The sequence below is a fragment of the Beta vulgaris genome, chromosome 2 (assembly GCF_026745355.1).
Source record: "Beta vulgaris subsp. vulgaris cultivar EL10 chromosome 2, EL10.2, whole genome shotgun sequence".
NCBI lineage: Eukaryota > Viridiplantae > Streptophyta > Magnoliopsida > Caryophyllales > Amaranthaceae > Beta > Beta vulgaris.
Genome location: NC_079203.1, coordinates 50,473,937 through 50,501,554, shown reverse-complemented (window position 1 = coordinate 50,501,554; position 27,618 = coordinate 50,473,937). Strand labels below are relative to the sequence as shown.

General features: G+C 36.0%; 3 protein-coding genes across 3 annotated transcripts; 2 read left to right on the top strand and 1 right to left on the bottom strand.

The window, feature by feature from the left end:
* Window positions 1-11,785: 11,785 nt before the first annotated feature.
* LOC125494935 (uncharacterized) lies at window positions 11,786-13,393 on the top strand. The gene has a single exon (XM_048638841.1). It carries the CDS (start codon window positions 11,786-11,788, stop codon window positions 13,391-13,393), a length of 1,608 nt encoding a protein of 535 aa, XP_048494798.1.
* Window positions 13,394-21,280: 7,887 nt separating this feature from the next.
* LOC104907544 (hypothetical protein) lies at window positions 21,281-24,221 on the top strand. Its single transcript, XM_010696486.3, has 3 exons — window positions 21,281-21,501; window positions 21,599-21,651; window positions 23,809-24,221. The coding sequence occupies exons 1-3, from the start codon at window positions 21,411-21,413 to the stop codon at window positions 23,944-23,946; spliced, it is 282 nt and encodes a 93-aa protein (XP_010694788.1). The 5' UTR covers window positions 21,281-21,410; the 3' UTR covers window positions 23,947-24,221.
* A 1,214-nt stretch (window positions 24,222-25,435) lies between these two features.
* Window positions 25,436-27,220, bottom strand: LOC104884017 (cell number regulator 9). The gene is made up of 4 exons (XM_057393042.1): window positions 26,728-27,220; window positions 26,441-26,512; window positions 26,106-26,351; window positions 25,436-25,684 (listed from the first exon to the last, which is right to left on the bottom strand). The coding sequence occupies exons 1-4, from the start codon at window positions 27,218-27,220 to the stop codon at window positions 25,608-25,610; spliced, it is 888 nt and encodes a 295-aa protein (XP_057249025.1). The 3' UTR covers window positions 25,436-25,607.
* Between the last annotated feature and the right edge of the window lie 398 nt (window positions 27,221-27,618).

Genomic DNA, 27,618 nt, shown 5'->3' with positions numbered 1-27,618 from the left:
TTCTATAAATACTCTTCTGTAATAATGTTTGAGGCACTGAATACAATAGACTTGAGGAGAATAATTTCTTTCTCTTTCTTTCTTTCACTTTCTCTCGTTACAATTCTCATGGTATCAGAGCAGGTTCGTTTCTTCTTGGCCTGCGAATAATCTCAAAATCAATTTGTTAATTGATCTTTCTTGAAATTAAAGATTGCGAAAATTAATGGCGGAAAATTCTGGAGATTCTGTCAATTCAGTCAATACTGATAACAATGTAAGTATCAGCTATAACGATCCTTTTTACATTTCTAATTCAGATCAAACTATGAACAAATTAGTTGCAATCAATTTGAATTCAACTAATTTTGTTAGCTGGAAAAGAAATGTAAAACGTGCTTTGATTGCGAAGAATAAGCTTGGTTTTCTTGATGGTTCAATTACGAAACCTAATTCTGAGGATAAGGATTTTAATAGATGGATTAGATGTGACTATCTGATTACCTGTTGGTTGATGAACTCCATGGAACCAGAAATTAGTGAGAATTTTACTTTCGTAGAAAGTTCAATTCAGTTATGGAGTGAAGTTTGTGAGAGGTATGGTCAGTCCAATGGACCTCAGATTTATCAATTGAAGAAAGATTTGGAGAAATTAAAACAAGAAAACATGTCTGTTGTGGTTTATTTTGGAAAGATGAAGCGTTTATGGGATGAACTCCAGAACTTAAGGAATTTTCCAGATTGCAGTTGTGGAGCACTGTCTAAATGCAGTTGCAATTTTATGAAGAAGATTACAGAATTTCAGGCAGAAGAAAAGTTAGTTGAATTCTTGCTTGGACTCAATGATGGCTATGACAATGTTATAACTAACATTCTGTCAATGGATCCTTTGCCTTCAATTAATAGAGCATTTGCTTTAGCTCAACAGATTGAGAAGCAAAAACAAATATCTGGAATTCAAAATTTAATTCCAGAAGTAAGTGCTCTTGCTGTGCAACGAAATTATGGTGGAAAGAGAGACTGGAAGAAAGATAAGTTGGACAAACTGAACTTGCATTGTGATTATTGCAAGAGTAAAGGACATACTAAAGATCAGTGTTTCAAGCTCATTGGCTTCCCTGACTGGTATCACAAGAAACCAGGGCCTATTTCTGTTCATTCCAACTCTGGAAAATTGAGTGCTCATGTTACTTCTGACAATAATCTTGAAGATACACCTCTTGAATATACTGCTGCTGGACCTTCTGATGCTGCAGTTCACCATGTTGACAGTGCTATGCTTCATTCCATGTTCCAAGACTTCCTTAAAACGTGCAAGCAAAGCAAGTTGTTGGAGAATCTTCTAACAACTTGACCTCTTCTGCTCAATTGGCAGGTACATTTCTTAAGGCAATATGGATAATTGATTCTGGTGCTACTGATCACATGGTTTATGATACTAAATTATTCTCTGATAAAAGAAAACTTGCCAAAGCTATTAAAGTTGGATTGCCTGATGGTAGTTACACTTTAGTTTCTGAAATGGGTACTGTAGTGGTATGTGCCAATATCACTCTGTATGATGTGTTGCTTGTTCCTAATTTTAAACATAATTTATTGTCTGTGGGAAAATTGGCTGATCATAGCAAAATTGCAGTTCATTTTACTGGTTCTGAGTGTATGTTTGTGAATACTGCTGGTAAAAGATTGATTCAAGGAACTAAAGTAGGTGGTCTCTATTATCTTAGTGTGCATCAATCTACTCATGAGTCACAAGCTTGTACTTCATCCACAAATAACATCACATTCAATTCCTCTGCCAAATATGTTCCACCTCATAGAGCCAATTCTACATCCAAATTATCTCTTCCAATCCTTCATGCAAGATTAGGACACTCTTCTATATCAAGAATGAAGTATGTGAATGCTTCACTTTGCTCTCATTCACCTGAATTCTTCTGTGAAATATGTGTTTTTGCAAAACATCACAAATCTCCCTTTCCTAGAAGTGTTTCTAGAGCCTCTGAGTCTTTTAATCTTATCCACATAGACCTTTGGGGACCATATAGAATCAAAACCCTTCATGGAGCATCCTATTTTCTAACTATCCTGGATGATTTTAGTAGAACTACATGGACCTTCTTATTACAGAACAAACAACAAGTTTATAAAACCATAGCTAATTTCCTAGCTCATGTTGAAACACAGTACACTAAATCTGTTAAAAGCATAAGATCTGATAATGGCACTGAAATAATACAAGAACAGTGTCTTGATCTCTTCTGTACTAAAGGTATATATCATCAAAGAAGTATACCTGGTGTCCCCCAACAAAATGGGAGAGTTGAAAGGAAACATAAACACCTTCTTGAGGTTGCTAGGGCTTTGAAATTTCAAGCCAACCTTCCTTCTCATTTCTGGGGAGAGTGTCTCCTTACTGCTACATTTCTCATTAACAAAATTCCTACTCCACTTCTTAACTGGAAAAGTCCTTTTGAAGTTTTAACTAATCACAAGCCAGCTTATGACCTTCTTAGAGTGTTTGGTTGTCTCTGTTATGCCCACAATACTGATAAACACAAGGATAAGTTCAGTCCTAGAGCTGTCAAGTGCATGTTCTTAGGATATCCTTTTGGACAAAAAGGTTACAAAGTATATGATTTAACCTCTAAGAAATGTTTTGTCTCTAGAGATGTTACCTTTAAAGAGACTATATTTCCTTTTCAACCCACTGCTTCATTCTCTTCCAAATTTTCCAACTCACCTACTGTAACTTCTCTTCACAATCACATAGACCTATCTGATCCTATTCCTATTCCTGTTTCTCATGTCTTAGTTTCAGATCCTAATTCTGAATCTAATCCTCTTCCTTCCTTATCATCATCTGTTTCTTCTCCTCCTATTATTTCACACTCTCCTACAAACAATTCTACTTCTTCATCTCCTATTCTTGATACTGAACATCCTATTCCTGAGCCTGATGTTCCTATTTCATCTCATATATTACCTACTGATTCTACTGATGTTCCTGTTTCTACTGATCCTGTTCCTATAATCAATCATCAGCCTATTATTAATTCTCATCTTATATCTACTGATGCTCCTACTGTCAGACACTCTACTAGATTGTCTAAACCACCTATCAAATTACAAGACTTTGTTTGTTCTACTCTTCCTCAAAAATCTTCTTCTAATTCTTTCTCTGTTACATCTTCTCTTCCTATTTCTGAACCACATTCTTATGCTCAAGCTTGCTTAATTCCTGAGTGGCAGGATGCCATGGATAAAGAGATCCTTGCTTTAGAAAAGAATGATACATGGACCTTGACTTCATTACCAGTAGGAAAGAAGGCTATAGCTTCTAAATGGATTTTCAAGATTAAATTTAATCCCAATGGCACTGTGGAGAGATATAAAGCCAGATTGGTGGCTGTTGGTTACCAACAAGTAGCTGGGAAAGATTATACTCACACTTTTTCCCCAGTTGCAAAAATAGCTACTGTCAGAGTAGTTATTTCTCTTGCTACTGCCAAAGGGTGGCCTTTATGTCAATTAGACATAAATAATGCCTTCTTGCATGGTTTCTTAGATGAAGAAGTGTTTATGAAACCCCCTTTAGGCTATACAAAAGCTAAGCCAGGTGATGTATGCAAGTTAAAGAGGTCTTTATATGGTCTCAAGCAAGCTTCTAGGCAATGGAACAAAGAATTATGCAAGTTTCTCTCCTCACATGGTTTTGTTCAATCTATTCAAGACTATTCTTTATTTACAAGGCAGCAAGATGGTGAGTTTTTACTTGTACTTGTTTATGTGGATGATATGGTTTTAACTGGTACAAGTCAACCTCAAATTGATGCTCTAAAAGCTTCTCTTGATGGGGCTTTTACTATCAAGGATCTGGGTCACCTGAAGTATTTTATAGGCATTGAAGTACTCAGAAATCAACATGGTACTTTCCTTAGTCAAAGGAAATATATTTCAGATATTCTTCAAGACTTTACACTCTCTCATAGTAAACCTATCAATACTCCTCTGCCTAAGGGTCTAGGTTTATCTACAGATGTTGGAGCAGTTCTTGCCAATCCTGAAACATATAGACAGCTTGTAGGTAGGCTGTTATATCTTAATATCACAAGGCCAGATCTCTCATATACTACTCAACACTTGAGTCAGTTCCTTAGTTGTCCAAGAGAACCTCATATGCAAGCTGCTCTTCATGTTGTGAAATATCTTCATAACACAATTGATTTGGGCCTTTATTATCCTGCTGTTTGTGATTTACAAATTCAAGGTTATAGTGATGCTGATTGGAGTTCGTGTGTTTTTAGTTGCAAATCTCTGAGTGCTTATTGCATGTTTTTGGGCTCTCATTTGGTTTCTTGGAAAACCAAGAAACAAAAGACTGTGAGTAAGTCTTCTGCTGAAGCTGAGTATAGGAGTATGTCTAGTGCTGCTTCTGAAATGGTGTGGTTAGAAGGTTTACTGCAAGATTTACATCATCAAGTGCAGCTTCCTATTAAATTATTTTGTGACAACTCTGCTGCTGAACACATTGCGCAGAATCCAGTCTTCCATGAGAGGACAAAGCACTTGAATAGAGACTGTCACTATGTCAGGGAACAAGTGGTCTCAGGCTTCCTTCAGACTTCTCATGTTTCCAGCTCTCTTCAGCTTGCTGACCTCCTCACAAAGCCTCTTCCAGGTCCTCAACATCAGCATCTCTCTTCCAAGCTTGGTTTGGTTCATTCTTCCCATTTCCAGCTTGCAGGGGGAATATGAGTTTATATGTAATAACTAGCTGATGTCACTTTTAGTTTTCTTTCTGTTATTAGATATTTCCTTATGCAGTTAGTTTGTTGTAACTAACTCTTCTATAAATACTCTTCTGTAATAATGTTTGAGGCACTGAATACAATAGACTTGAGGAGAATAATTTCTTTCTCTTTCTTTCTTTCACTTTCTCTCGTTACAATTCTCAGATTGATCATCTTAGGCTATTTGACTCAAATAAACTCGTCTTAGTTTAATTGAATATGTTGGAACTTATTTGAATGTAGTTTTTTTTTTTTCAGCATAACTTATAATTATTGATTGAAATTGTTAGATTCAAATCGAACTGATCAATTATAATTTAACCTTTTGGTTATTTGTACTTAATCAACTTGTTGAAGGTTAAGATAACATAGTCTTATACTCATTTCTAGATAAACTTTTTAAACTTTAACAAAACTTATTTTACAAGTTAAGTTGAACTTCAAGCTATCGTTAAAATGGTAAGGATTTGTTATTAGTGAGTGTAGTATCGTAGAGGAACAATGGATGAATTTACCTAGGGCTATTTAAAGCTTAGAAACATATCGTGCTCTAAAAGTTACATTATTTGTCATTTTCAAATAAAAAGTTACTTAGAGAGTAAATTGATATATATAAATGAGTCGGATAAGGAAAAAAATCTATAAAACGAATAAGAGATTATATAATCAACTGGGAGTTTAATAGTAGAATTCTTATTGCGAAGTTGTTTTCCATCATCCCAAATTGGAGTAATGTGGTGTTTTCTTCTAGGTAAAATTCAATTACCCGTCTAAATAATCGATGATTACTCCTCATAAAATTGTTATCTGTTAGGATTATAGATTTTTATAGCTCTCACCATAACTCTTATAGGTTAATACATTTTATACATATTGGTATTTTTTTATTAACTCACATAAAAGAATCAAACATTAGCTTAACCACTGCTCCATTATGAGGTTGTTGTGATCTTGTCTATTGCTCAAGAGTCAAGACTCATCATCTATTATGACCATTGTTGCTTTGGTGATGAAAGTGAGAACGCGTATAATATAATAGTGCTGCTTTATGTATATACTTTGAGATTGCTAACAGGGCTATCATCATAGGAGCATGAAATCATGTGAAGTTATTCTTCTTAATTAGGTGTATGTGTTTGTTTTTGCCTCTTTGGTGATTTAAAAATTAAAATATTACATTTTAACATTTTAGCAGAATTTTGTTACGTTCCGGCAAATTGAATTAACTTTATTCTCCCCTCCAAATAAAAAAACTTATATGAACTTGGTTTACATGATTAGTATGTACCTAATGTTAATTCATGTGATATATGAAAAAAAGATACTATAAAAAAAATAGATACTTATATAAGACGAGTAGATATAGATTGTGAAGTTTGACTATTATGTAAAAAAAAAAAGTACTATGTCCGAAAGTGAAAATCTTTTCATGCATGATAAACTAATATGAAAAAGAGTAATTATATTAAAAAAAATCCCTATAATAGATATTAATGGTATAATATAACCTAAACTTTTAAAAATGTTACTATATGAAAAAAAAAAATTACTATATTAAATAGGTGGCTTGGGCCCATGCAAGAATAACTTAAAAAAGCTAACCTTATCCTAAAGCAAATCACCCAAAATCATTACAATAAACCATGCACATGCTTCACATTTCTTGAGAACGACTCAACAAATATTTAGAAGACTGGGATTGCATATATTACTAGCAACTTAGCCAAAGTATGATAATATGAATTTTTTAGTTTAGTCACTTGATCTATTTGTTAATTATTACATAGGGCCGGGTGATGATAATATGAATTTAGTTTGTTCAATATATATGATCTAGTCTATTATAATTCCTTTGAATAAACAATTAATCGATTATGTATAAACGGTCAAAAATTGTCTTGTAATCGTAAAACAAACAAATAAAACGATATATACAGAAGGGTACAATACAATATACATAGAGTAAAAAGACGAGAGTGAGGGATAGTCTAGTGGTTAAAGTTTTCCTTTAGGTTTTAGAAAGTCGTGAGATTAATTCTCACCCTTGACAAGTTGGAACTCCCTTTATTCCTCCCGACTTGTCAAGATTTCTCGTCATCCTATTAAAAAAAACATATAGAGTAAAAAGGTCGAAACTTGAAATATAAAATTACCTTGGTAGACGAACTTAACTAATGAGTCAACATTACCCTGCTTGCGAAACACAAGGGGACGAGGAGAGAGACTAGAGCTTATAATGTTTCCATGAATATTATCATCGCAATGAAGAAGAGAAAGTGTGGAAAGAGAAGAAGAAGAATCATCAAAGGAAATGCCAGCAGAACAAAGCTTGGATGGTGGACCAGAGACCACCTTCCTCTACGTGGTCTTACTCCAAAACACATCACTTTAACTATCGCAAATTTAAGGAAATTAATTAATTAAAAGAAAAATTGTAAACTCCAAAAAATCTCATAGGTTTCCTTATATTTTTTTTCCCCAAAAACAAGAGATTATAATTTATAAGTTTCCTTTACCACCTACTTTGACTTTATTTGATTGTTACATTTGGTATATTTATTTTCTCTTTCCAAAATATCTCAAAACATGAAGCAAAAAACCTAACTTTTCCACTTGTAAAATAAGCATATGATGAAAGAAAAAGAACAATAACTAAATTAAAGGAACATATTATATAAGTGAAAAAATACATATTTTAAAATTATTTCATTCCATAAGACAAAGAACAAGATGATAATGGACAAAAGATGTGAAAGAACATACTCAATTTCATCAAAAGAACATACTATATAGGCAAAAAGAACATATACTTTAGAACTAGCTCATTTAAAAATAACATAGCTCATATTGCAAAAAAATAGTAAAAGAACATACCTAATTACGTGCATGAAAAACACATATATTTTCTAGGTAAAAAGAACATATTGTTTAAAATAATCTCATTTCTCTTGATAAAAAATCTCATTTTATAAAAACAACATAGGTCATAAAAGATAAAAAAAATATAAAAGCATATCTAATTACATCAAAAGAACATATTGTTTAGGTAAAAAGAACACGTAAATCAGATATCTCATTTAAAAAGAACATAACCCATAATGAAAATTAAAATATCTGTAAAAGAACATATCTAATTACATTAAAAGGACAAATTTCTAGATAAAAAAAACACGTGGTTAAAATTATCTCATTTTATAAAAAAGAACATATATCATTATAGAAAAAAATATCAGTTTTCAAAAGGGAAAAAAACCTAATTGATCAAAAAGAATCATATTCTAATATTTTTGACTTAATATAACGAATCATTTTTTCTTCCATAAAAAAAGCCCTTTTTTATATAAAAGAAAGGAAATTAGCCATACCAAACAAAACTTGCATATAACTGCAAGATATGCAACTAGCGAGAATTGTGGAGGATTTGTGGAGATACACTTGTTTTTTTTTTTTTTAAAAAAAAAGTAGTATTTGAAAGCCTACACACACCAAAACGACGTAGTTTAATTCCAGGTGCATGAAGAGCTACATGGACATGGGTGCACCTACATATTTGCGCCAGCAGAATCATAACCACGATACTCTAGACGACGTAAAGCATGGAAAAGGAGTTGCATAATGTAACCTCTTTTCCTACAAACTTTGTAATTGATGTACCCAAATATTCCACACATTTTCTTTTCTTTTTAGTTTCTTGTTTTTAAAATTTTGATTCTTCCTATTTTTGTGTTTTCCACTCACAATTATATGTAGATCATTAGGTATTTGTAGAGTATGTAGAGAACAGCGAGATTCCACTGGCATGTATTATAGTTGCTTTTAAAAAAAGTTTCTATATATAGTAATATATATTGAAGTCTTCCCTTATTGAGTCTTGTTTATTACACGTGCAAATAGTGGTTAATAAAGTAGATTAAAGTGTTTTATATAGAGAACCAGAGAAGGGTTTGGATGGGGTGTGAGTAAAGAATCTTTGACTATATATTATCTCAATTAATCTAATCAATAATTAGTATAAACTTTGCTTTATAGTATATAGTTGTGTGTGAAGGAGTTTTCATTGACCATCTCGCGTTCATATCGCTTTTTAACAGGTACACAAATAAATAGAGAAAATGTCGTTTCATTTCTGAGATGTATAAATTTTGTATAACAAGTGACATTTATACAAATTATTAAAAAGTGTGCGAAAGAAAGCTTATGTGTCATGTAGCACTCTTCTCAAATTTCTAACGCAAATGCTTTATGTTTATGTGTACTCCTCACTTTAAAAAAAATGTGTAAGCGCAAAGTATGAATATGTGACCTTTGAAATGAAAATTAAGAGCTTAACCATCAATACACTATGACTTTGTTGTCTAATTTTTCAAATAAAATATGATAAAGTCTTGTAATATGTATTTACATCTATAACACACTTATTGCGTAACTTACAAGATAATATTGATGTCATATTCTCTTACCACAATTCCTCTTAAGATATTGTTTTCAAACTCAAACCATTCAATTTTTTTACTTATCACATCGTGACGTGAGTTTTTCAAATTTGTAATTGACAAAAAATACAAAAAGTAGCAAAATAAATTATGAAATTTAAACATAATAACATAATTTTTTATTGTAACTAACCTGAGGCATCGCCCGGGAAAAAAATTAGTTTCCATTAATAAAACGTTACTCATATTATGTCGTAGGTCAATTATTAAGTTGTGATTTTTCTTATTTAAAAAAGTTTACAAAGGAAAAACACGACTTAACATCTAAGAGAATATTTATAGTACACCCAATACTATTTTCTCCAAATGAGCAAAATGAGCGAATGAGCAAATTGAACAAATGAGCAAACATATCTACTCATTTAAGAAAAATGAGCAAACATTTTTATCACAAAATGAGCAAATGAGTAAATGAGCAAAATGTCAATATGAGCAAATTATATTCGGTGTCAAATGAGCACCTGCAGTTCTAATTTATTACAAAAATACCCCTGGGTGTACCACGAGTGAACTCAACCTCTAACGCATACGACTTAGGCTATATTCTCCTCAACTTATTAAGATAAGTTTCAGTAAAAATAACTTTAAGTTCAACAAAAATAACTTTAAGTTCAACAAAAAATAAGTTAAGTTCAGCAAAAATAAGTTCAACAATAGTAAGTTAAATTCACAAAAATAAGTTAAATTAGGCAAAAATAATTTTAATAAGAATAAGTTCAATAAAAATAAATTATGTTCAGCAAAAAGAAGTTTAGCTCAACTAATATCTACTCTAAGTTTTACTAAAATAAGTTTAGTAAATATAAGTTCAGCAAAATAACTTAATTAAGTTCAGTAAAAATAAGTTAAATTAAATAAAAGTAAGCTCAAAAGAACACAACCTTAATATTTAGTTCATTTATTTACGAAAATATCATTTGATGTAAAAAGTTTGTACATCAAGGAAATGAACTAACATGACCTCTTTCGGATGAGGGTGTGAGTAAAGAATCATTGATGATATATTCTCTCTATTAGTCTAATTTCATAAACTTTGGCTTTATAACAAGATCGTACGTAAACATGTTTTTATACAAATGAGAATACTCGGTTAAAGATTTCAAAATTTGATTCATCAAAAATAAAGTAGGTACTTTATTATGAGATGGAGTGAGTAGAAAGTAGTACTTACATAATTTTGTGTAGGAATGGCAACGGGTCGAACTTGGATCGGATTATGCATACTCCGACTCCGACCCTACAAGAAGTCGGATTTTAAATCCGAGTCCGACTCCGACAACCGACTCTGAAAATCTGAATCTTACTTGACTCAAAATTCGAACATCAGACTCCGAATCTGGTCCGACTTAAAATCCGAACACCCGACTTAAAAGCCAAACATTTTACCCCGAACCCGAGCCAACTTATTTTTCTCCCAATTTTTAATAATAGGATATTCTTCTATAATACAATAATTTAATCATTACAATTTATTCTAATCATCATATGAAAATCTTATATAGTACAAATAATCTAAACATTACTATTATTTTTAACAATCATTTCTTCAATGGGAAAATCCTATATAATACAATTGGCTGAAAGTCGAAGTCAGATTATACATAAATAATACATTAACATAAATAAGAAAAAAGGATTGATTGAATCAAAGTCGAATTCAGATGTCGGATTATTTTATAAGATTCGACTCTGACCCTCCTCCGACTCGGAGTCGGATTTTTTAAACAGAGTCGGATTACTTTTTTATCGGAGTCGACTCGAATTTTCTCCTTCGAATCGGAGCAGACTAGAGTCGAATTCGGACTAGATTACCATCTCTAAATCTCTAATTGCGTGTGAAGCAGTTTTCACATATCCGGATTCCCAAAATCAAAACCAAACCAGCTCCCAGCCCCCGACAGATACGAAACTATTTTCGCCCTACCACCAACTTCACTAGCCCCTATCCAATCATGCAATCAACTCTAAATCTCAATGTCGATTTTAAATTTTTAATGAACAAAACAAGTTATTTAAAACCCCACTTTTGAATATGATGAAAAACGTTGTTCAAAAGAATAGCTTATAATATCCTCTTTATAATTTTTAGGTTTAGTCACTTGATAACATCCACAACTATTAAAAAAAAAAAGGGAAAAATGATAGATTTTTTTTAAGTGGGGTTTGATAGTGAAACATAAGTATAGATCCTATTTTTTTATAACTAAGTGATGGGAGAGAAATTTATTATAAATAATTGTATTAGAGAAAAAATGGTCCAACCAACTTTTTCTATATATTATAAACGGTGAGAGGAAACAAAAAAGAATGATGGAAAATTCTCTCATCCCTCGTCCCCCTGACGACCACGCTCAAACCTCTCGTTCAACAAAAAATTCTAAACGGAAAATCACTCATCTAATCTTTGACAAGAACTCTAAGGCTACTGAGAATACAGACCATCCCCCTTTTCAATCCACTCGTACTCACACCCTGCAAATCCCAAACCATCTACCCCCTCCACCCAGGTCTTTCAAGGACATGGTTGCATCTGGCCAGATGCAAGGTTTCATCTCTAACCCTATATTCCAAGTTGATGATGATGCAGATCTCTCTGATGATGATGAACTCCCGGCTGGCATGGTGGATGATCCTCGCTGTCCTGCAATTCTGCTATCCAAAGAGGAAAAGCGCAGACTCCGCCAACCATGGAAACATGCGCTTATCATCAAGATGTTTAATGGTAAGGTGGGTTATATGTCTCTGATGAAGAGGCTAAAAAGAAAATGGGAACTAAAAGGAGGAGTTACCCTTACAGATATTGGCCATGAATTTTTCATAGCTCGTTTTTCCTGTTTGGATGATTACAATCATGTTCTATCCCAAGGGCCTTGGATGCTGGATGATAACTATCTTACCATTCGTAAGTGGGTGCCAAATTTCATCCCTACTGATCAACCGATGCGTTTTCTTACTGCATGGGTGCGAATTCCACATCTGTCAGTGGAATACTTTGATCAAGAATTCCTTGAAAAAATTGGTAATAAAATTGGTAAAGTCACTCGTATCGACCAAAACACAGTCCTAGCTCAACGTGGCCAGTTCACTAGGTTGAGTGTGGAAATTGATCTGGAGAAACCTCTGCTTTCCAAATTCTGGTTCAAAGGGAAAGTGTGGAGAATCCAATATGAAGGATTACGGATGATATGCTTTAAGTGCGGTAAGATTGGCCATCAAGAGGAACAATGCACCAACCTTCACCATGACCATCCTCTTCCAGACCCTATGGAACTACGAGAAGATGGTGACCCTAAGCCCTCCTCTCCTCTCTCTACGAACCTGGCCAATGATTTTGGTTCATGGATGATGGTTAAAAAACCACCACCTCGCCGAAGAGGGCCACGGGTTGAGAAAATTCCGATGGACAATAATCGGCCTGTCGCCGGAAAAAAATCTTATGTTCCCATGAATGGGGACGCAATTTCAGGCAAGGCAGGTGGGTCAAGATTTGAAATTTTAGAAGAGGATAATCAGCCTATGGAACCGGGAAAAGCCCCTGCAGAAGATGCGAAATCTTCGCTGGAAGATTCCATCCTAGCTGGAGAAGCCATTGATCTGGGGAAATCTTCCCAGAATTTGACCCAAAATCTATCAACAAATCCCTTTAATTTAGGACTTTCTAATCCCCCCCCGCTTGAAGGTTCTTTTTTAGGAAAGGCTAAATCAAAAAACCTTCGGAAAAAGAAATCAAATCCCGCGCCCACCACAATTCTAAAAAATATCACTAATAATGCTACCCTAGTTCCCATCTTACCCTCTGGCCCAATAGTGTCACTAGGAAAAGAAAATAACACGGCCCCCTTTCAAGCTAACACAGAAGCTAACCCTTCACTTCCTCTCCCACGCATTACCCACGACCACCATGAATCCTCTCTTGACACAAACTCGGACCCTGCAACCGGCTCTACCGGTACCGATTTATCTCTCAATCCCCCCGGAGAAGATTCTCGGGGTCACTGTACCAATGGAGGAACCCTTTTTTGGAACAACCGACCGCCTGAGTCACAAACTGGAGTTGGAGATTCACTCATGGATGATAGCCTCCTGGGAGAGTCCCGAACTCCTAATCACGTTGAAACTACCCAATGACCTTAACCAAGCTCTGCGGTATTTATCTAATGCCTACCAATCCATGTACCCAAACTCATCTGAACCCATGAATAACTTACATAATGCTGCAACGGATTCCTACCCCATAACGTGCATGGTATGGAATGTTCAAGGAGCGGGGAGCCGCGAATTTTTTAGCAGTTCTGCGGGAATTGAACAAAATTCACAAACCAGTGGTACTTGCCTTAGTAGAAACTCACATGGGCGGGGACCGAGCTCAGAAAATTGCGCAAGTATTGGGCTTTCAAGGTCATGTGCGAGTGGATGCTCATGGCTTCAGCGGTGGAATATGGGTCTATTGGAAATCTGACTTAGTTTCGGTTATTACTATTGATCAAAATTCTCAATATCTAACAATGGAAATCACAAAGGTGGGTGAAACACCTTGGTACTTTTCTGCAATTTATGGGAGTCCTGACCCCACAAAACGTCAAGATCTTTGGCGTGAACTGCAAGCTTTTGCTCAAAGTCACAACAAACCGTGGTTATTGGCAGGTGATTTCAACGAAACTCGCTTTGGGTGGGAGAGAAACTCTAGCTGCTCCTCAACCTCTCGTCGCAGTCAACAGTTTAATCATTGGATTGAAGAGAACAATTTAATGGAGGTTGAATTTTCTGGGCCCCCCCATACCTGGTCTCGTGGTAAGTCTGCGGAAACATGGCAAAGTGCGAGATTGGACAGGGCTTTATGCAGTGCTGAATGGAGCCTTCAATTTGGTTCTGCGCGAGTCCGCCATCTCCCTGCCCTTCAATCTGATCATTGTCCTCTTCTCATATCCCCGAATGGATTTGCTCCTATTGCATCTTTAAACCGCCCCTTTCGCTTCCAAGCAGCCTGGCTTACTCACGAACACTTCCACAAATTTGTTGCAACCAACTGGAAACAAGATGCTCCCATTGTCACCTTTCTTTCTTCATTTTCCAAAGCTCTCCAAGAGTGGAACAAGGATCATTTTTACAATATTTTTCGCGAAAAGCGGAACTTGATGGCTCGCATCAAAGGTGTTCAAACAAACTTGGCCACTCACCCTCATTCCGGGCTCATCAAGCTTGAAGCGCGGCTACGCAGGGATTTGGATACCGTGCTACAACAAGAGGGGATGCTATGGTTTCAAAAGGCTAGGGTGGACTGGATTAAAGATGGAGATCGTAACACAACCTTTTTTCACCTAAATACCGTAGCTCGAAGATGGCGCAATAAGATTACGGCTATCCAAGATGAATCTGGTAACTGGGTGCATGAACCCGCGGCCTTACAGAAACTTATGGTTGATTTCTTTGCCACTCTTTTTACAGATGATGGGATTCAGGGAGATTATAACATTCCTTCTGGGATTTGCACAGAATTTTCGAATGATGACTGGAACAAATTGAATAGGCCTTATTCTAAAAGTGACATTGACTTCGTGGTAAAACATATGGCCTCGCTAAAGGCACCGGGACCTGACGGCTTTCAAGCTCTCTTCTTTCAGAAAAATTGGAATGTCGTGGCCCCTAGTGTCTACAAGTTAGTGTTATCTGTACTGGAAGGGCATGGTCTCCCTGAAGGTCTTAATGACACTTTTCTGGTTTTAATCCCTAAAACGGATTCGCCGGCTCTGCCTTCTCATTTTCGACCCATTGGGCTTTGTAATGTCCTCTATAAGATCATTACTAAGGCCATTGTGAATCGTATCAAACCACTTCTCCCGGTGGTTACTTCTAATACACAAACTAGCTTTGTTCCGGGACGTCAAATCACAGATAATATTGTTATCGTCCAAGAGGTCATTCATACAATGAGAAGAAAACAAGGTGGGAAGGGTTACATGACCATAAAGATCGATTTCGAAAAAGCTTATGACAGACTCAAGTGGGAATTTATCCGTAATACCCTCTATGACATGAATTTCCCTATTCGCATGATTGAGGTCATTATGGAGTGTATTTCATCCCCTTCCATGCGCATCCTTTGGAATGGTGAACCCACAGACACTTTTCTTCCAACCCGAGGCATCCGACAAGGGGATCCACTTTCCCCTTATTTGTTCGTTTTATGTATGGAGCGGTTAAATCAGGTGATTGAGGAGGCTATTATTCAGAACCGTTGGAAACCTATATATGCGAGTAGAGGGGGACCACAATTGTCGAATTTGTTCTTTGCCGACGACATCATTTTGTTTGCTGAAGCTTCTTTAGATCAAGCCGAGGTTATTCAAGATTGTCTCCATAGGTTTTGTGTCGCTTCGGGGCAAAAAGTTAGTTTAGCAAAATCTCGTGTGTACTTTTCCAAAAACGTGGGTATCCGCGAACGAGACGCTATTTGTTCTACGCTAGGAATGGACGCTACTGAGGATCTTGGTCTTTACTTGGGCATGCCAACCCTCACAAGCAGGGTTACCAAAGAAACCTACGCACATCTTTGTGAAAAGGTGGATAGGCGGTTAGCGGGCTGGAAATCCAAGTACCTTTCCTTGGCAGGCCGCATCACTTTAGCTAAATCCACCCTCAACACCTTGGCTAATTACTCAATGCAAACCGCTAAAATTCCTCGAATGATTTGTGATGAAATTGATAAGAAGACTCGACGTTTCATATGGGGGAGTACAGAAGAGAAACGCAGTATTCATCTACTAGCCTGGGACACTTTGCAATTACCACGGCAAAATGGCGGTTTAGGCATTCGATCTTCTAGACAAGCTAACTCTGCCTTTCTCACCAAACTTGGGTGGCGTGTGTTGTCGGAACCATCCTCGTTATGGTCGCGTGTGTTAAGACATAAATATTGCAAGGGGCGATGTGACATCGATATGTTTACCCCCTCTTCAAACATGTCCAATGTATGGCGTGGTATTATCGATAATGCGAGGTGGCTCCACAAAGGGTCCGCGGTAGCGGTCGGGAATGGGAGAACCACCCTTTTCTGGGATCACAGATGGGCGTCGGATGATGCGCTTCGATCTCTTGCCCTAGGGACTATTCCTTGTGATATCAAGGGTGCCACTGTTGAAGAAATGTGGGAATCTGGGTCAGGATGGAAATGGGACAGATTTGCCTATCTACTCCCCTCTATTATTTTACAAAACATTGCTACTTTGAAGCTAGTGGAAAATGAGGAATGTGGGGACCTGCGCTATTGGAAAGGATCCACTAGGGGTGATTTCTCTATTAAATATGCCATGGATATTATGCGGGATGACTTTCCCCTCCATGCTAATGGAAAATGGGATCTTGCTTGGCGTGCTCCAGTACAACAAAGAATTAGAGTCTTCCTATGGCTCCTGCTTCATGAACGAGTTCTCTGTAACACTAACCGGGTTGACCGCCACTTAACGGACGATCCGCATTGTGTTCGATGTAACACCAACAGCGATGAAACCCTCCTCCATTTGTTTCGAGATTGTCCTGCTGCTCGCTCCATCTGGAACAGCCTCGGAGGACCAGCCAAGAGCCCGCTCTTTTACTCGACTAATTTTCAGACGTGGCTAAAACAAAATCTCACGTCTGGGGGGACCAGCTCTTCCTTGGACTGGGTGGTTAGCTTTGCCACTGCACTTTGGTGGAACTGGCGATGGCGCAACAGTGTCATGTTTGGACGAATGGATGACATTCCTGTCGATGTTGGTACCTTCCTTCACTCCCAAATTATGACCACTTGGCAGGCCTTAGCTAATGATCCAACTATTCCTAACAATGACCGTCGGCTGCGTGAGATATACGTGCAGTGGATAGCCTCTCCCTCTCCATGGCTCACTCTCAATACCGATGGAGCTTCAAAAGGTGCTCATAAACTTGCAGGAGGTGGCGGGGTCCTAAGAGATTGTAGGGGCACCTTTATTAAAGGTTTTTCAGCAAATGTTGGAGCTTGTTCTGCTTACAGAGCTGAACTCATAGCAGTGGCGATGGGCCTCGAAATGGCTATGAATCTAGGGGTAACTAAGTTAGCTATCCAAATGGACAATAAGGCTTGTATTGAAGTTCTCCAAGATGCCACTCACCATGGAGGAGAATGTGTTCACCTACTTAATTCGTGTAGGAATCTCTTATCTTCTGAAGTCTGGGAGGTCCACTTGAACCATGCTTACCGTGAAGGCAATAAAGTTGCAGATCAGCTGGCTAATATGGGTGTCGTCCAAGGAGTGTCGGTGATTTACTATGAGGCCCCACCTCGAGAGATTGTTGGGCTCCTTCGTGAAGACATTATGGGGATCACTACCCCTCGTCTTGTTTTACAGTAGTTTTGTTTCTTTTCTTGTTGGGTTTCCCTCATTTGCAACAAAAAAAAAATAAACGGTGAGAAGAGTTGGATAAGAGAAAAGAAGGTGATCCAAGTGTCATAAATAGGAAGATTCAAGTGACCAAATAATAATAAAAAATCCCAATAAAAAGAGCGAACAAGATAAATAAAATAGAGAGGCAGTACATCATCTATCTTCTTTAGTTGCATCATTTTGACTGTCTAGATGTTCTTGACTAATATCCCTTTTGTTTCATATTACTAGTCTCGTATGCACGTGATCCGTGCGTTAATTTCAAAACTCGTTATTGTATTATATACTACTCCTTCCGTTTCATTTTAATCTACACACTTTGATATTTTACACTGTTCGCAAATTTTACTTTGACCATCATTTGTGATTTATAGGCGGATGAAAATATAGTCATGTGGGATCTTGTTAGATTTATCATAACATGTATTTATTAAGAGAACGTATTGTGTCAGACTCGTCCGACCATAATATTTGGTCGGGTGACTTTCAGTTGGTTTCAATTTTTTTCAATTGGTTTCAAATTTTTTTCAGTTGGTTTCAATTTTTGTTCAGGAGACCAAATGAAAGAAAAACAACACAAGTAAACTGAAAAAATTTACACACCAACTGAAAGACACACAGAAGACCAAATGAAAGAAAAACAACACAAGCTGAAATATTTAACACACCAACTGAAAGTCAACAAAAGACCAAATGAAATAAAAACAACACAAGCTGGAAGAATTTACACACCAACTGAAAGAATTCAGAAGACTAAATGAAAGAAAAACAACACAAAATGGAAGAATTTACACACCAACTGAAAGTCAAGTAATCTCTCACCAAATTATTACTATCTTCTTCTCTACTCCTACCTCACACCAATTGCTATGTCTCACTCCCACTCTCTCTCCTCCAAACTCTCGAATCTACTGTGAAAATTAGCAAATGACGTGTCGTTACAGAATTCTTCTGGGTGGAATCCACTACAAGATGCGCTTTCGTCTTCCTCGACTTCTTTCTGTTTTGAGAACAATGAGGGATTTTTATATGGAAATTCAGTTTCATTTTGAATCTTCTTTTGTTCCTTTTATTGCTCCTTCTGATACTTACCGGTAATTCTTCTACTGTTTTGAGAAGAAGAAAGTCCAAAGAGAGAGTCGTTCGACGGAAAGTATTGGGTCAGATGGTCTGACCCAATACTTTCACTTTTGTTAATATGTACTTTTTATAATTTTTAAAAATACAAAACTAAAGATACATGTCCTCAAAGTTTTGCATTGGCATGCGTGAAAAGTGTAAGTGTATAGATTAAAATGAAACGGATGGAGTATATATCCGTATTATATTTATGATTAAACTTAAAATGTGAAGAGACTAATAGATAGATGAATTTAGATACTCATTAATTTGCCAATGTAAAAAACTAATGAAGATTGTAAGTTATTTTTAATATTAATCTTTTGTAAATGAATTTTGAGCAAAACATAAATAATGAGTTTGGTTTGACTGAATTAAAGAGTATCAACGGTAGTGAATGTTTCAGACTTTTGAGATGAAGACCATATATACCACCTTCTTCTTTTTTAAAAAGGTCAAGATATCTTGTCCATTTAAATTTTTTATTGAAGTATTTGATATATGCATATACCATTTTTAACTTGTTTAGAATGACAAGTTGAAATGTGATTGAGTTCTTAAATTGTTTCCTTTTGTAATTTTTTCATTCCATTAATTAGATCATTAAGGTTAATTTAGTATTTTTAGATGGGGACACCGTCTTCCTCCCCCTTCCCTTATATAATAGAGATAAGACATATGATTCAAATTTATGCATAATAATAAGGCAAAATTTCAAAAAACTACCTTATATAATCAACTTTTTTCAAAAAACTAATTTATAAAAAAAATTCAAAAAACTACCTTATATAAACAATTCCTTTCAATACAATATCATTTTTTGTTTATATTTAATACTAATTATTAAATATCAATCGTCGTAGGTGTTGTTGTCGTTGGGTAAGCGAGAAAAGATAAGGAGAGAAACGAGAGGGGAATAAAGAAAAACAATTTACGGTGACTCAAGTATTAGTGATTAAGCCTCATTTACGGCGAAATAGTAGTATATTGAAACAAATTTGTTATATAAGTTTGTTTTTTGAAAGAAAGTTTTTAAAATGTAATATTTTGAAAAAAAATTGATTATAAAAAGGTAGTTTTATGAAATTTGTCCTTTTTAATAAAATTTGCATAAGTGATTCCTCCGTCCTATATTAATTGATACAATTTGACCAACATAGAGTTCAGGAGCTTTGTTTGGGTTTTTTATTTAACTGTTGGTAATGGGATTTCTTCCATTATTGTTAATGAATTATTTAACCTCAACTTCATAAAGTAAGATTGTGGCAATGTTTCTTCATTATTGTTGGGGTTTTCACGAAGACAGACTAAATAGTATGTGTCGATTTAGGAAGTGTATCAATTAATATGGGACAGGCGAATAATAGGAAGTGTATAAATTAAATCATTGGAAGTATATGTGTTAATGAGCCGAACGGAGACTGAGCTTGTAATACTTTTACTCGAACTTGAGCCGAATCTTTGAGTTTTTTCGAGTTAAAATTGTGCAGTTCAAATTACTTAAAACTCATCTTGAATTAAAAAAATTATATTACATATATATATTATATAAATACGTTCAGACTACTTACTTTGAGTTTTACACAAATATTATGTACAATTTAAGTATAATTTTTTATTTAATTTGAATTACATGGAAAATAATAGCATCACCCGTATCCATGACTAGTTTGTATTATAAATTACACTTACGGTCCGTCTGGTAGTAGTTAATAAATTGCGGTAATGAGAGTGAATTTTAAGTGTAATTTTATCAGGGAAACACCCTTAAAATCTCTATGGGAAGACATTTTTTCTTCATGTGCAAACAATCTCACCCTAAACTTGTGTTTTTGTCTTCAAGGAAAGCAATTTTCATTACCATTCATTACCACTTACAAGGTGGTATTGGATGAGGATGGAAATTCAAAAAGGAAAGTGGACACTTTAGGATAAATTAGCATTACCATGTGAATGAACAATGATATTTTACACAAATTTACACACAAATTCATTCCCATTACTACCATTTATAACCAACTACCAAACTAGCTGTTAGGGCATGTTCTCCCTCACCTTATTTTCAATTCCGTTCATTTCATTTCATTTCAGCTTCAATTATCATTTCTATTAGTTATAATTTTATCCGGTTCAATTCAGTTTCGATCCGTTTAGTTCAGTTCAATTCAGTTTAGTTCAATTATTTTATGCCGAAAAGAATATGTCCTTAGAGTGTTATAAGAAGTCCCACATCCCACAAACACAAATAAACACGAAGAGTTTCTCCTGAAATCTAATTTAATTAATTTTCAACGTGTTTTTTTATACTATTATTGTTACTAATTAAAAAAAATTGAGCAATTTCCCTCCAAAATAAAAAAAAATTTGAGCAATATCCCTCAAAAAAAGAAATTGACAACAAGTCAAAAAAAACAGGGCCCAAAGCCTCATTTTCTTGTGGACTTGGCCACCTGGGCCAGGTTCAGGCCAACCCAACCTAACAAAACCAGATTTGGCAACCTCATCTTCCTTCTCTTCTCTGTTATTTCGCCTCTGCTTCAAAAAAAAGTTGCAGAAAAACCCTAGAAATCGTGAATTTTCGCACTTTTAGGGTTAAACTTTAGGTGTAGATCACAAAACAGTTGAAGATGACGCAGAAGGCGAATATGTTCAAAGGACAACAAAAGAAGAAGGTCATTCCACCTAATCGACATGGCAAAAATTCTCACATTCGGAAAGGTACCGACTTCATTTTCTCTCTCCTCAAACGCCATTGAAGCTGCTTTCATTTTTATTTTCAGTAAGTTTTTGATTACATTTTGTTGTTGAATTGCAGGAAAACGAGCAATTAAGCCGTCGAAGAACACTCAAGATATGGATGATAATCGGGTAAATTATCTTTACCTATGCATTTGTTTCATTGTTAATTCGTGCTGTTAGTTTTTAATTGCCGAAGTTTATTGAATTTCAATCTATATGATTTATTGTTCTGTGATTAGTTTTGTTTGAAGCTTAATATTTTTCTGCTTAATTGAAATATTTTCGTCGTATTTACTATTATGAGATGTTGCGCAGTTTGGGTGAATTAGAGCATAATGTGTTCATTGCTAAGATTCTTATCCTATGATTAAGCATTTAGATGTCCTATGTTCTAATTTAGAAGAGTTTCACATGAAGGTACCTAAGATTAATGATTTTAATTGAAATTTCCATATGGAATACTCACTCTGTCGGTGCGGTTGTTTCTGTAATGTTTGCTCAAATTTCTAATCTTCTAAGTCAATTTTTTTTTTTTTTTTTTTTTTTTGGTGGGGTGGGGGGGGGGAGCCTTTTTTCATCTGAACGATATTTTTTGGTTGAAATTGTGAAGAAATGACCTTGGTCATAGGTGCTTGAGCTGTAGTCGTTTTCCTAGCAGGCGGAAATCCACATTGTTATTTCATAGGACTTGATTATATCTCATCTATTTTTCGGTTTGAGGGATGATTGCTCACTTTTTTTCGTTTTGAGGTGGAGGATTCCTTGCCTTTTTTCTATATGAGGTCAAGGACTGTATCTTTTCGTGCTTGTTATTATAGAGTGGGTTAAGTCTTAGTTCTGTTCTTTTTTTTACCTGTCCAATAGATTTACTTTTTAGTTCTTAAGGAAATCTTTGATGGAGCTCTCCGAAGTGATTGGGGAAGTGGAAAGGCTAGTTTGGGATGCTCATTGTTTGTAAGGCATTGATTATTTTGGGAAAAGTGTAAGTGAGAAATTTGTGTCTTGGGGCAGGGGAAGAGTGTCCTGTAGCTTAATGATAAATGTCACTGCATGGTTGGTATCAAGTTATAGAGCTGATTTGTCTTGTGTTAGTGGAGAATAGTGTCAAGGATTAGACACGAGTACTTGATATGAAATGAAGTGTCCGATTAACTTAGGTTGTGCCAAACTGCCAATCTGTGGTGCATGTGAGGACTACAATGACTTTCAACCCCATCCTCGGCCTCAATATCAAGAAATGAGGAAGCATTAAGGTGCCCTAGGAATTACCTGGATGGTTGGAGTGTGCAGCATCAGTCCTGAGAATTTCTTTCATCATTTAAGAAATCCAGGCTTCTCCAAACCTTGCAAGATTTGTATGAAGAGAATGGAGGAATGGCAGCAAGAAGAGAAGATCAATAGTCGAGATAGGAGCGGATCTTTTGAATTTTTACAATCTCTAGCAGATGATTTGAAGTTGGTTCTAAATAAATCTATGTAACCGGACTAAGATAACGAGTGTTAGTTTCAAGGGTTGGCCTTTGCGTTTTGAGGCTTCCTTTACCCACATCTCTATGTGAGTATGTGCCTGTCCTGCTACTTTTGCGTACTCCTACTTGATGATATGCTCCTAGGAAATGCAGCATGGATGTTGCAAAGTATAGCTTAGTGTCAAGGGATAGTTACTTTATAACACTCTGGAGGCCCAACTTCGAAAGCGTATTATGGAGACGGGAAGCTGCTTTCATTTTTTTAAATATATTTTTTGGAGTTGCTGGTCATTTTCTTTTTTTTTTTTTTTTTTTTTTGTATTGCTAATAAGTTCAGTGTATTCAAGTGAAGTAAGAGATTGCTAGTCGATTTTCTTATTCAACTGTAGACTTTTAGTTTTTTGCTGGCTAAGTGATAAGATTTTTGTGGTTTTTCATTACGAGGTTTGAGTATTTTTTAAAAAATTGGTAAGAAGAAATCCTCTGGACTGCCCTCGCACAGGGCCCCCACCCAGATGCCCATTACAAGCCAGATGCCCCCCAAACCCCCCTCACCTCTTAAATCCCAAGCAAATGCGTGGGGTAGGAATTGAACCCTAGACCTTTCTAGGGAAGATGAGAAAACTCACCACTTGAGCCAACCCCATTTTGTTGATCCGAGGTTTGAGTATACATCTTATTATTTTGCAATCTGGAGTATCTTCCATATCCCTTTGAAATGTATGTTTAAATCTGTTGATCATGCAAAACATCCATATTGCGTTTTCTATCATGTCTACTCAAGTCTCAATCGACACCTTCTCTTGCCTTTAACCAGGAGGTCAGCAAGTTCATAAACTACTGCAACGAGGTAAAAGCAGCCACAGTAGCTTGCAAGGATGGTGGACATCTTAGCATTGTTAAATCTTCACAAGAATCATCAGGCGGTGCAAAATCATCAGGCGGTCCAAAGTAATAGGTGAGCTAGCCTCAGTTTTGAATTTTGATGCATGAAACAAAATCTTGAGGATGGAAGATCATACATGTACATGAAGTTTTGGAAGAAAGATCTTGCTACTTGTGCGTAGGAGCACATGTTACATCATAGACTTAAAATTAACTTGTATGCTACCTTCTCAAAGTGTTGCTATCGTAAGTGTGAAAGTTTAAGGGCTGGTAAATTTTGTTAATTATTTGGTTGTAATTTACTCTGATCATGATCTATAAACTAAAGTTTCCTCCATTAGCATATGGATATTGGCATGTTCCCTCTTTTAAGTTGCATGGGATCCATTTCATTGCCATTTTGCAAGTTGTTTAAGCAGTCAGACTGCTAAATATTTTGGATTATATCACAGTTTGCAGGTGACCGTTACAGCATTTGCACGTTTTTACCTCCTTCATTCCAGTGGCTCTATGTTCATTGTTTATTACACCACTAGAAAATAGTAGTATCTTAATCTCCCACACGTAGACACTGATAAAAATATACTACCTCTGTTATATAGTTGACCCGTTTCCCTTAGGCATACATGTCAATGCACTATTTTGAACCTCTGTATCTAATTATCAATAAGCAAAAATTACAAAAAATTGATATTATGAAAATATATGTTGAGACAAATCTAACAAGATCACACATATAACTATATTTTTTTCTAAAGTATAAATCACAAAAGATGGTCAAAGTTATACATGTGAATAGTATCAAAAGTTAAAACATGTCATCTGGAAAAAAAACAATGGAGGAAGTAGTAGACATTGATCAATTTATTTGAACTTTGGTGTCTAGCAGTTTTTTTTTCCATATATATAAATGAAACACTCCTCTAAAAAAAAAACTCACATAAATAAGAGAAGTGTTTCACTATTTTTTTTTAGGCTTTCAACCCTTCTAGATCACTGATCAAACAAAAATTACACATAGTGTGTGTTCTGTTCAACTGATTTTCACATGCTTGAACTTGAACAACTTAATAGAACTTTTTTTCCCTGAAAGTATTTTAGAATACGTTGAACAATCATCAAAATGGTGAAATTGCTCTTATATATGTTTAATACTTCCTTCTCTAAGATGCAAACAATCATTAAACTGGATAATGCTCTTATGATATGTTTAGTACAGTTGAAATGTTCTCGCTCAGTATTCTGCTCAAATCTCATAAGATGTACCATATTTTTACTTGTCTCAAATCTCAACCATCCAAGTAAAATAGTGTTTCATCCGAATGATTTCCACGCACACCGTAGTTGTGTGGCTGTCTTGTTCAAAAACCTTCATGCCTCCTCAATCCACATGATTATAGAACAGAAAACTTGCAAGTCATATCAATCTGCCTGATATCTTCTAGCCAGGTTTGATGATTGTTCAGGAAGGTAAAAATTCAACAATCTAATGAAACGGACGCCCTACCACCACCATTGTTTACGTGGTTGGACCTGCGACCACTGATCAATAGCCTGCCTTTTTTTTTAATCATCGGCTTATGCTGATTAACGAGTGGTCCTTTCGTTCTCTCTTGAATCGTTAGATTGACACCATGATTTGACTCGAGTAGTCTCGAGCTCTGAAGTATGACGTAAAGGTTCTGGAGGCTGTAGTTGTGTGCTGTGGCTAAGTACATCGCATTGTATGCTTTATCTCTGCATGCTCGTGTGTGGAGGTGGGATCATTGTTGCATCTTGATTTTGTCTTTCGATATTGCCATGCCATCCTAAATACATTCCACATATGACATAACCCAGAAAAGTGTGTATTAGTTTACAAATTGAAACGAACTTTGCAAAATCTTGTACGACTAGTTATCACATATGTTTTTCCTATTGGTGAGAACTCTTGGTCAAAATATTGAAGTATAACTTCGAAAATGAGGAGCAAAAATTTTATGACCGAAAACTTTGATTATTTTTGCCGAAATCTCTCTCTATTTTCAATTTGGAAGGTTGTTTGTAAATTGTAATGTATTATCACCACATTTTCTCTGTATGTGCATGCATACGTACTATAGCATATGCCATTTTCCAATTGAATCTATATGTTGAATCAATGTAGAAAGAAAGAACTAAATTCAATTATAAAGCCTAAGGCAAACCGAAGAGTGATATATATGAATATGATCAGTCATTAGTCATTACCTAAGCTCATGTCAAAACCTCGGCTTTGAAGCTCACGGTACTCTTGGGTAAGAGCACAAATTTCGCAGAAAGAATGAAGACAACAATCCTCGCAAGTGTTACCCCTCAAATGGAGCTGATCCCTCAGCTTTTTTCGATAAAAAGTCGAGTATACGCATGCCAATCCCAACACAACAACCAGTATAGTGTAAATTACTCCGTTCATCGTGCAAGCTGCGCACAATTGAGAAATTAGAAGTGCATAATGATATGATCGATGAACGATAATATAGGATCATTATTTGAGTGTCCAAATTAAAACTTGTTAGTTGTATGTTCCAGAGGAGCAAGCTTACATGTTGCACCTCTATCAACGATCTCTGAAATCTGCCCAAATGTGATGCATGGACAAAAGCATGTAAGAATACCTGCATGAATCTTAGATTAACAATAATGCTACATATATGTAAATAGTAAATACACAATTAGAATAAAGCATGCATGTGAAACTTATCTATGCTGATCTTTTTATTCCTGGATGTCAACTATATGTGTTAGCTTTAATTTAGTGATTTGGGTTTGCACAATCGATTTCTTTCATTGCCTCAATGTTGTGATGGGTAATTATTTGAGATATACTTACAATGTGGGACATCTGAGGTCCATGCACAAAGTCCGGTGGACCATTCGCTAGGAGTCGTGACATTAGAGGGTGTTAAGTTGGGCGGTGGCGGGTAGCTGACGGGTACTTCCTCTGGTGACCTTATTGCTTCATTAGGAGCCAGAGGTGGTGGTGGTGTTGATGGTGATGCCATTTTTCTACTAGAGTAGCTGACGGGAGCTTCCTCCGGTGGCCTTATTGCTCCATTGGGAGTCATAGGTGGTGATGTTGATGGTGACGGCGTTTCTCTACGCAATGGCAATGTAGGTTCTTGTGGCGCTTGCAGGTGAGGCGACATTGAGGTTTGCGTGGGAGGTTCTTCTGGCATTTGTGTGGGACTCGGTAATGATATAGTCGAGGGAGGTGATGGTAGTTTTGGCGCGGGTTCTAGGGGAGGTGGCGACATTGGTTGTGGTGGCGATCGTATTGGAGGTGGCGGCCTTCGCAGTGGTCTTGGTGTGTCTGGATGTTCCATTGTGTTAAAGGCCTAAGGGTTGATGTTTATTTCTTACTTTGTGTAATGAGGAACGTTTTTGTAAGGGTTCTTATGAGTGTTAAACTAATAAGAATTTTGATAACAAGAAACAAGGGGTGTCAATAACTATCTTTGAATATGTGCATTGAGTGATTGGCTTTTGCCAGCTTTTCCACTTTTTTTGTGATTAGGAGTTTCGATAACCACATGTAATCGGGTATTAAGGAGCTAATTATTTGACTAATCACAACAAACTTGTGAAATTTTACACTATTAGGGTTGCCTTTGGTCTAGTACCGTTCTTTCACAGACCAATACAAACAAAATACAAAAGACAGTTATTAGTCTACTTTCCTTGCTTAATCCACAATAGCATAATAACTTAATAAGCATACCAT